Here is a 10267-nt window from a genome sequence, read left to right as displayed (position 1 = left end):
ATGACTAAAATAAACGGCAAGATAAAGCTTTTATTCTCAACACAAATGATTGGTTTTCTGGCATACAGGACACCAGGAACTAGCTCTAAGAGATTTTGTCCTTTTAGCAAATAGGCAGACATTCATTTTTTCATTTGCTAACCATTTCTAACCTACTGCATTTCTAGGATTTGCTATTCTTTGGCTTCCACAGCAACGCTAGGAACATCCTTACCTGCAATACAGGTTACAAGGGTTAGGCTTACTCTTGTGCACATGATAGATTTTACAGAGATAACAGTTTGGGACTGTAATCTGTCAGTAGGATCAGTGGAACCACTTACATATATACGATTCAGAGTCTCATGCAGATTCTGAGGGGTTTTTTAGCCCCACTTTTGTTCAAAATTATTAACAATATCCTAGAGTCTTGTAATTATTGAAAAAATATTAGTATAAAACAGAAGTGCGGTGGGGGGGGGGGGGGGGGGGGACGGGGAGGAGAAGAAGAGCCTTCCTGACAAGCAATCTGGCTTTTTTTTCCTTTTAATTTTAAATAAAGCTGTCTGCGAATTTGAGCCTAGGGAGACCTTCATTAAAATCAATTAATCAGTCAGCCTCTCTGCTGAATAGCTTTCTGGAGACAAAATCAAAATAGGATTTGGGAGCGACGTGTGTGCGACTCCTGTTCAACTTTTCTCCCCAGGGCCGCAGTCTCACACCCCTGACTCGCCTCAGCGGGAGGCGAAGCCGGGAAGGATCTGGCACAGGGATCTGTGACCTGAAGCTCAAGGGGAAGGGCGACCGTAGCCCAGCCGGCGGCGGGGGGACCCCGGCACCCCGAGCAGGTGCCCGGGGCCTGCGGCTCGGCGCCGAGCAGGTGAAGGTTGTCTTCGGCGGCCTCGGCCCCCTTGGGAAAGGAACGACCGCCCCTCAGTCTAGCGATCTCGGCGAGGGCTGGTCGCTCCCCGCTCCGGGAGGGTGGAGGTGACGGCCGCGTTGGGAGCCAACTCCCAGCGGCTGGGTGAGCCCCCTGGGGCGGGCGCCACCTTCCCGGCCCCAGCAACTAGCCCGGAGCATCTCCCCTGGCCCCGCCGGCCGCAGGAGGAGACCCCAGCCCCGCCGCTGCCTCCGAGAGGCTGAGGGGGAAAGTTCTCCCCGCTCGCCCGCAGCCCCGCGCGGGGCCGGACGAGGCGGCGCGGTGTCCCCCGGCGGCGGAGGGCGGCGCGGGTGCCCTGCTCCTCCCGCCGCCGGCGGCCGCCGCCGGGGCAGCACAGCTGTTACAGAGCCGCGCTGGTCCCTCCTCCCAGCTGCGGCTGCCTCATCTCCCCCCACCCAGCCCGTCCCTCCCCTCCGCCGCTCCCGACGCTGCTGCTGCTGCCGCCGCCGCCACCTCCTCCTCCTCCCCACCCCCACCCTCTCTCTCGCTCCCCATCTCTCTCTCTCCGTCCCGTTCCCCCCTTGCCCCCGCCTCTCCCCGCCCTGCCGCCGCCGGCCCTGGCAGAGCAGGCACCGCAGGGGGATCTCGATGTAACACCATGACAGGCATCGCCGCCGCCTCCTTCTTCTCCAACGCCTGCAGGTTCGGGGGCTGCGGGCTCCACTTCCCAACCCTGGCAGAGCTCATCGAGCACATCGAGGACAACCACATCGGTGAGTGCCCGCGGGGCCGCGGCCGGGGCAGGGCAGGGCGGGCGGGGGGCGCGGGGGCCGCGTGTGCGGCGGCGGCGGCGCGGGGCGGGGTGGGGGGCACAAGGTGCAGCGGGAGCCGGGGCGCGGCGGCCGCCGGGGGAGGAGGGTCGGCGGGCGTGGAGTGGCAGGAGCAGGTCCTGCGGGCGACGTGGAGCGCTCTTTGGGGAGGCGGCGGCGTGCGGCGCGGCGGCATGGGTGGGTGCGGGGGAGGCGTGCAGCCCGCCGGCCCTGGCGAGGGGGAGTTAGTTTGCATTGGCAGGAGGGAGCGCAGGAGCCCGGAGGAGGAGGCGGCGGTGGAGGAGGAGGGAGGAGGACGGGCACAGCACGCCGCCTGCTGCTTCCGCCCCGGCGCTGGCTGTCAGGGCTCCGGGGAGGGAGGGAGCCGCCGCCGCGGCAGCCATTCCGCTTCCTCCTCCTCCTCCTCCTCCCGCCGCCGCCACTGCGTCCTGTCAGCGCTGTTGCTAGGTGTGGCGGGGAGCACGGGTCGCGCTCCGGCCGCCGCAGCGCGGGAGGCGCCTCTCGGCGGAGGCACCGGCGTGCAGGAGCCTGGGGCCGGCGGCGCGGTGGGCGTGGAGAGAGCGCCCGGCGGCGGGGCCGGCGCAGCCCCCGGGGCCGGGCGGGCGGGAGGGAGCAGAAGGCGGCCGCGCCGGGCGGGACCCGCTGCCCTGAGCCGCGGAGCCCAGGCCTGGCCGCGCCGGAGCATCACCTGCGGGCTGCCCGCGCGGCCGCCGCGCCCCGCTCCCGTCCGCCGCCCGTCCCGCCAGGGCCGCGGGGGCGGGGACGCGGCGGGGCGATGACTCGTCAGTGCCTTCCCGGCGCGGGCGCCTCATGGGCGGCGGGCGGGAGCGTGCGCAGGGGCGCCGGGGCCGCCCCTCGGCGGCGCGGGCGGCGCCCAGGGGAGGAGGGGGCGGCGCGGCTCCCGGCCGGCCGCGGGCGCCAACTTTGCCTCTCCCCCCCTCCGGCGGGACCGGCCTGCCCGCGCCCGGCCGGGCCTCAGGCGTGCCGGAGCGCAGGTTCTGCCCGCAAAAGCATCTCGTCCGCAGCCGGGCACGGCACCGCCGCCTCCCCGCACCTTCCCGCCCCGGCAGGTGTGCTGCCTTGGCTGCTGCGCCGCTTGCTTCCCATCTGCGTCTTCACGACTTTCTCTCTTTGCTAATAAAAACACGGTGCTTAAGCTATCAAAAAACGAGCTAGTTGAAGGAGACCAAGTTTTAAAACTAGGGGGAAAAATTCAGAAGTTTTAAGTACCTAGGGACTAAGTGTTTCGCTAGAAGTATAAAGAAACAGTGCTGCTACAAAACGATGAAGCTAGCATGCATTTCAGTTTATTAAAGTTAGAATGAGCCTGCCTGAGTACCTGAAAAAAATCACTGAAGCTTAAATTGCGAGTGTAACGTTACATTAATGTAGCATTATAGGTCAGCAAGATGCAAGGTGTGGTTCTCATAATTATCACGATGCCTAGTATGAGGTAACAAAACCACATACCGCAAAACTGTGTAATTTATGAGCCGACGTGGTGCAGGCATACCACTGTGATATTGTTGGGTTTTTTTAATCTCAGATTCTTACCTTTTCCTATACCGTGCATTGTGTTACACCAGAAAAGCTTACGGGAAATAGTTCCCGAAAATGAAAGTTCATAAGTCATCTTAGGCGTCCCTTGAGTGGATTATCAGCCTTTAGGTGCCACAGCCCACAGGGTGTCACAGAAGATACAGTCCTGCCCACATGGTCTGTGCATTGCTGTTAGAGTCCCAGTAAGCAGTCCTGAGACTTCTTCACAGAGAAGAGAACTCTATGCTGAAATAATGTAATTTTAAAATAATTATGTATTTCATTGTATAGCCTTCATAACCTTTTCTTTTTCTCAAAGTTAGAACGTTATGGATTGAGCACATGCATGTTTGATAGAGTGTGTCATTTGCCAAGACTTCCAGGACACACGTCTGAGGATCTGCACGTAGTGGCACGCACAAGCAGCTGATTTGAGTACAAACTGCTGGGGTATGACATAAGGTTGCTCGTGCTTTACTTTTCATGTCGCACCTTTGCGTGACAGCAGGTTGAACTTCAGCTGCTTGTGAATACGAGATGTGGCAATGTTACGTTACCTGTATTAGACCCTGGGAAAATCAGTAGGGTGTTGAACCAGTGGCACCAAAGTTCTTATGCAAAGGCTCGACTCTGTGGTTTGGTGTGTGTGAGGAACTTCTGCCACAGCCCAAAGGATGATAATCTATGGAAACTCATCAGCTAAGCGCTCAACTGGAAGGTGATTAACCTTCCTGAAAGCAACTAGGAAATAAAGGACTAAATGTCTGAATAGGAGCTTATGTTGGAATTATATTCTCAGTATGATGATGCAAACAGTGTCCAGCTTTTGCCGTCGTACAGGCCTAGAAATGTGCGCTGAAATGTGTTGCTATAAAAATTGACTGTATTTTTTGGTGTACACAGTGAAGAGTAACATGCCATGTAAAAATAGCTTGCTTTGGACATTCAATGAGTGCTGCAGCAATAAAGAAAACTTGATTGAGTTATATTCCATTATTAGTTTAAACTGAAGTGGGTGATTGCTGGGCAGACGGTGTTACAGCACAGATAGCAAACTTGGTGCTGTGCACAGCTGTGTGTGGGGTAGGGTATATGGCACAGGCTCTAGGTGGTCTGGCTGCTGCAGTGCTGCTGCTCTGCCACATTTCTTGGGATAGCTTAATCATTCACATCATCAGTGGAGCACTGGTGGGAATGTGGTTGTGTCTCAGAGCTGTACTGTGTATGTGAAAAGTGGGAGCAAACACTTAATCAAGGGATTTTTTGGTCAGCCTTTGGAGAAAAAACTCAGCTTAGCATAAGGAAATAGGAAAAGAGACAACAGGAAGAAAGTGATGCACAGGAATTTTCACCTGAACATGAGGAAGTACTTCTTTATCATTTGGGTGGCTACTCACTGGAACAAGTTGCCCAGAGTGATCGTGGAGTCTCCTTCACTGGAGATACTCAAGAACCATCTGGATGCAATCCTGTGCCACGTGCTCTAGGATGACCCTGGTCAAGCCAGGAGGTTGGATGACCCATTGTGGTCCCTTCCAGCCTTACCTGTTCTGTGGTTCTGTGAAACACTGCTGTGGCATTCTGCAGGCATTTCTGAGCAATTCCACAGTTGCTTTCTTTGCTTGTAATACTAATGAATAATCATATTGTAATGAAATAATTCAGTGTACAGTGGTGTGGTTCGAGGATTTTTTTTCTACCTACATCTTAGTGAGCAAGTAAGAATTTACCAGCTACTTGAAAAAATCACTGCATGTAACTGGGGACAGTTATGGCTGTTGGATGAAGTATTCAACTCTGAGGCAGTGCTGGGTGCACATCAGCTGCTTTTTGGACTTTGCATTTATAGATCAAAGCCTTGTGAAGAATTGGGCTTGCTCAGAAGCACTTCTCTGGGGTCTTTCATAAGGCAGGCCAGGCCCTAGCAGTGTCCTCTGCAGTGAGACTGTTCTGCAGTCTGTAGCAATGCTACTAAACAATGTATTCACATTTTCTGTGGCTCAGGGCTGGAAGTGGATGTTGATTTAAAACTGCTGATTTGTAAGTGCTTCTCTGTCAGCTTCTTCTACGAGCACGTTGTCCAAGCAACCTGAAGTGCTGTTACCTTCCCTGCAAGTGTGCCGAGAAGGGGGGCTTTTGGTCTGCCTTGCTAGGCTGCCTCTGTTTTGTCTGCTCTGACCCCTTGCAGGTAGTTTGGTTGACTTTTCTGACATCTCTAGTCCACAAGCAAAAGGTCAATTTACTACAGTTCAATTAGCCAGATTCAGGCTGTCAGATGGAATAGACTCAATTCCCCTTAGTAATGTCAGGAGAGGAGGAAAAAGACCCCACCAATTTTGAACTGCCAAATACTCAGCTGTGGCAACATGGCACAACTGCTTCCACAGAGTGTTTCTGAAAATACACTTAAGTTTTCTGGGGCATTTTGAGCTGTTCATAGAAGCCCAGGAGGTCCAGAGGGTCACATCTTAGGTAAGGTTTTTTTTTTTTGGCTTTTTTTCCCTGTTCCTCTCCCCTTTCTCCCAACTTGTTGCTCCCTCAATCTACCTGTTGAACCACACCCTTTAGAGTGATGATTCAGGTAGTTTCTTAGTTGCTAAGATGAAGTTTCCTCTGATGCTGAAGGACCAATATTTAAACTGAATCTCTTTGTCAAGTTTTGATAACATCCATTAGTTTATTTTCATTTTTGCATGGTATTTTTAGTAAAATACTTCAAAATCGGGTGAGGTTCCTGTTTGTGCGAGGCACTTTGTGTTCACTTGGTTCATGGTAAGTGCTGACGTGTATGGACCTGTGTGGCTCTTTTGCTGGTAAGAGCAATCCTGCTTCTCCTGAGGCTCATCAAGCATTGAGGAAATAGATGGAAATGAGATGAGTGTCCAAATGTGGTTGGCTAGAAGAGGTGGAAGAGTGGACGGGAAGAGATAAAAAAGATAAATCTGAATACACTCTTACCAGGAACTAGAGTTTAATATTTGTATTACACTGAAACTACTAGAATTTGAAGGGAGAGGAAAAAAAAGACCATCTGCTTATACAGTAATTGCACAAAAACATGATAGACTGTCACTGAACATTTCATCATAGCTTTGCAAGAAGTCCCAGTGTTGGATAGCTTTCAGTGGGGTATTTTTATAGTATTGCTGTTGGAACTGTGAGCTTTTCATCAAGCTTGACTGATTACCAAATACTCGGATGGATCCTGCAACACAAAGTACTTGCTGTGGGAGCAGGAACAACTGTTTTCCTAAGTGATAGGATTAGCGAGGAAAATAAAACTTCCTTCATAAAAGAATAAGTGCAGAAGACAGACCAAAACCTTGCATATAAAATACTACCGATCTGGAAAGTTCAGGTCATATGGAGGGAGAAAGAGGCTTATGAATTTCCATGTCTGGTGGTAGCTTTGACATCTGCTGCCTTCAGTGTCTTCAGTTCTTGATACTATGCAGTCAGGGGGCCAGATTCCCCAGCAAAGAGCTCAAGTAATTGAATAAGCCATTACCTGAGTGCAGGTACCTTTCTTAAAGTTGTCCCTTTCTATATTTTCTCAGTCATACTAATAACGTTGTGGTGTCCTCACTTTGATAGAGGTGTTGAATGATGAGCTGGCTGTGAGCACGTGCTAAGATGGCATTTGGTGTTGCTAAAATGTAGGCTTTGCTCCCCACTGCTGTGTTGCCCAGACTTCCAGCAGCATCTTGGATAAAGTGCAGTCTGACAGAGGTGACAGCTTCTATATTGGAGCCGACTGCACGTTGTGTAAAACAAGCATAAGAAGATGCAACTGTTGAGTGTTGCTAAAGATGAGGATGAGGGGCTACACACCAGCATCTGTGGAAGGCCTGGAAAACCTCAGCAAGTATGACAGATTGTGTTCACTTAAAGCTGAGCTCTTCACAAGAGTGTGAACATCATTTAAGTGGCTGCCATCATGTAACTTTCTTAGCATTTGCTCAATGTGTAATTTAACATTTGGAGTTGAGACCGGCTGTTTTGAAAAGGTGGTAAATCTTAACCTAAGGCTTTTTACACCAGGAGTGATGTGGCAGTGCATGAAGTGCTCTCATCAGCATCTGGAAATCAGAGGACAGACCCATACTTAGTTGCCAGTAATGAATACCACTGCATGAACATGTGTCTTTGCAAAATAAGCAATTATGTGCATTTACCTCAGTGGGAGTACTAATTATTGTTCATGAAAAGCAACTTCCTACATTTATGACTACATTTAGCTAAAGTTCATCCTCTGCCCAGTACTTTTGCAACTGTAGTTTTTGTTTCTTATTTAAAATGCATTTCACAGTGAAGTGGAATGATCTGTTTTCCAAGGATGTTGGTTATTTGCTTTGCAGGTTGTTATGGTGAGGAAGGCCCTTCTATCTCAGGAAGGGGTTTCTATCAAATAAAGACTTTTTCGACTAAAAGATCTAATCAGCACTTCTTTCCCCAACATGTAATCTTGAGCAGAGCAGGTTTTTGGATAACTTTGCATTTACAAGTATGGCTTCTTTTGCTCTTCGGGTTTGAATATAAATTGTGATAAAATGTAAATTTGACTATTGTAACAAATTCTAGAATATATTAATCATATGGAGGAAGATTGATTTGTTATTAAACTTTGACTAAAACACAGTTTTTTCGTACTTCTGTGACATGAAATTTTTTCTTGCTCTGAGGTTACCAAGTACATGGAGGATAAGATACAAAGTGTTTAATGGTGTAAAGCCTGAGTCATGTATTTTCTGGGAAGGAAAGACTGAAAGAAAACATCTGTGAACATGCTGCAGACTGATTTTTCATTTTTAAGATTGAAGGTCTCACATAAAGCCGATAGGCATCTTTCCTTTTTTCTCTGCTTGCTGGAGTGGCTTTGGGTGAGCCCCATTGCAGTGCTGTATCCATATGACTGGCAGGGATTGTTCCTCTTGTATGCCAGCAGATCTACAAAAGAGCTGGAAAATGGAAACCTGAAGAAACATCAGGTAACTTGTAGTGGTGGCATTACACCTCACTTGTGTAGGGCATATTTACCTTTGTGGTGAAATTTATAGTGATGATCATGTCTGCACTCCAGGGTTTGAGACGGTGTTTTCATTGCTAACTTCCAGTTCTTACAAGAACTGTGAAATAATCAGATGGCTGCCAGTCAAATGATCTTTTTTTTACTTCATAATTTTTTGAGGAATGTGAAATTGTATAATAATAAATAGTAAGTGTATAGTAAAAAATAATTTGAGGAAGGAGTGATACCAGAAGATGAACAAACATATTTTCAATCTGAATATTACCTACCATTACTTCCTCTTCTAGAATACAGTGTAAATGCAAACAAGTAATCAGAAATATTTTGTGTCAAGCTGCAGAATACTTTAATGCAGAAGAAGGAAGCACTACAGGCCTGCTGCTTGCAGTGTACATTTTATGCTGCTCCTGAATTTTTTTTCTTTATTTATAGTTATTTTTCTTGAATAAGCTGTTTTTTACTGAGAATTCATTTTATTTATTTCTAGTAAGCACCAGTCATTCAAAATTTGGATGATAACCATCTAAAAAAATAGCTGCTCTGTACCCTTTGTGAAAAGCAGAGACAAAGATTTTAGTGTTAATTTGAAATGGCGACAATTAGAGAATTTATTTGATAAATCAGCTGTGTTTAACAATAAAGAGTCCTTGGTTTTAAAGGACTGTCTCAGTGAATAACTTCACATTAAAAATTAAACAGCCAATTCCTGTTACTCAGTGTCTAATTCTATCTTGAGACTTTTAGAAATGCTTTGGGAGAGAACATACAGTTTATTACACTTTAGTTATGAGATGATGGACCAATATTCAGAGATGTAGAATAGAAAAAATATTCCAGTTTATGGTTTAATGATTTTTTTCTTGGCTATTAATATTTGTGTTCCCTGAATTCTTACAATTCTTAACTCTTTCTTAACTTTGTGCTGTGATAAACAAGGGGAATGGATTTTTCACCAGAGATGCTGATGACACTGCACTTGTTGTGTCTCTCAGAAGTGCACAGGATGGAGTATATTACTATTGTGCAGTTTCATTTCAGACACTGTAATTCATTAAAGACTGAACTGGCTTAAATACAGGTGTTGTATCTTTATTTTTGTGTTACAAAGGATGGAGTGGACATTGAAGAAATTTACCAGTTTAAGGGGAAAATTGAATGGGATTTTGAAGCCAAGCTGATCAGTTCTTTATGGACAAAGAGATTAGAACTTGATTGTAGATGAATTTTGAAACATTTCTTCTGATTTTGAGACAGATTTCACTGTGTGAAATAAAGCCATCAAATGACTAGTAACTAATAAAGGCCATCTTATTTATTCAGAATTATTTTTTTGTGAAAAGCTGAGCACTTTCACTTTGAAGTACTGGCATTGCTGAAACTGGTCCAACAAAATATTTTTATAGTTTCAGAGAATATTTGGACACTTCTGACATATGGGCCCCAAGTACTTTGTAAAGCTTGAGTAAGCTACAAATGTCTCTGTTCCTTATGGAAATGAATTTTTTTTCCCCATCATATTTTGACAGAGTGCAAATACTTTGTGAATAAAATTTGTACCTCTAAATACCCCAGTATGAAGTGGAAAGGAGTTATCACCTGTTTCTCCAGCAGTGTGTAATGTAGTCATTATCTTACTTTCTGTGAATTATCCCGATAGAAGCTATAACCCAGAAAAAGGGAGGTGTTACATTTAAGATGCAAGAGATCCAGTTTCACTGCTATGTGATACATAAATGTTAACTCAGCCCCTTAGAGGCATTCAGTGTTGGAAACAACACTATCTAATTATTTCAGTCATTTATTGTGATGTAATCCTGCTGTGTATGCTCATCAGAGTGTCTGTATCAGTGCTGTGGAAGTGACCTCAAAATTCATTTAAAGGCTTAGTGGAGACTTCAAATGTTTGCCTGCTGGCAGGTGAAAGCTGCATACCAGACTACTGAAGTCTACCCTTGTTGCTTCCTTTGTCTTCAGATCAGAGAGCTGACATGGATACAAGTAAATCTGATT

At 47.4% G+C, this 10267-nt stretch overlaps 1 protein-coding gene across 1 annotated transcript in view; it reads left to right on the top strand.

Moving 5' to 3' along the window:
- Positions 1 to 1451: 1451 nt before the first annotated feature.
- Positions 1452 to 10267, top strand: part of JAZF1 (JAZF zinc finger 1) — a 186879-nt gene continuing 178063 nt past the window's right edge. Inside the window, exon 1 of the mRNA XM_058831830.1 lies at positions 1452 to 1632. Coding sequence (XP_058687813.1) covers positions 1518 to 1632 — 115 coding nt within the window. The 5' untranslated portion in view covers positions 1452 to 1517. The remainder of the gene's footprint in view (positions 1633 to 10267) is intronic.

This window comes from Poecile atricapillus, chromosome 2, assembly GCF_030490865.1.
Source record: "Poecile atricapillus isolate bPoeAtr1 chromosome 2, bPoeAtr1.hap1, whole genome shotgun sequence".
In the NCBI taxonomy this organism is placed as follows: domain Eukaryota; kingdom Metazoa; phylum Chordata; class Aves; order Passeriformes; family Paridae; genus Poecile; species Poecile atricapillus.
Note: the sequence above shows the minus strand (reverse complement) of the source record. Positions and strands in the feature narration are given on the sequence as shown.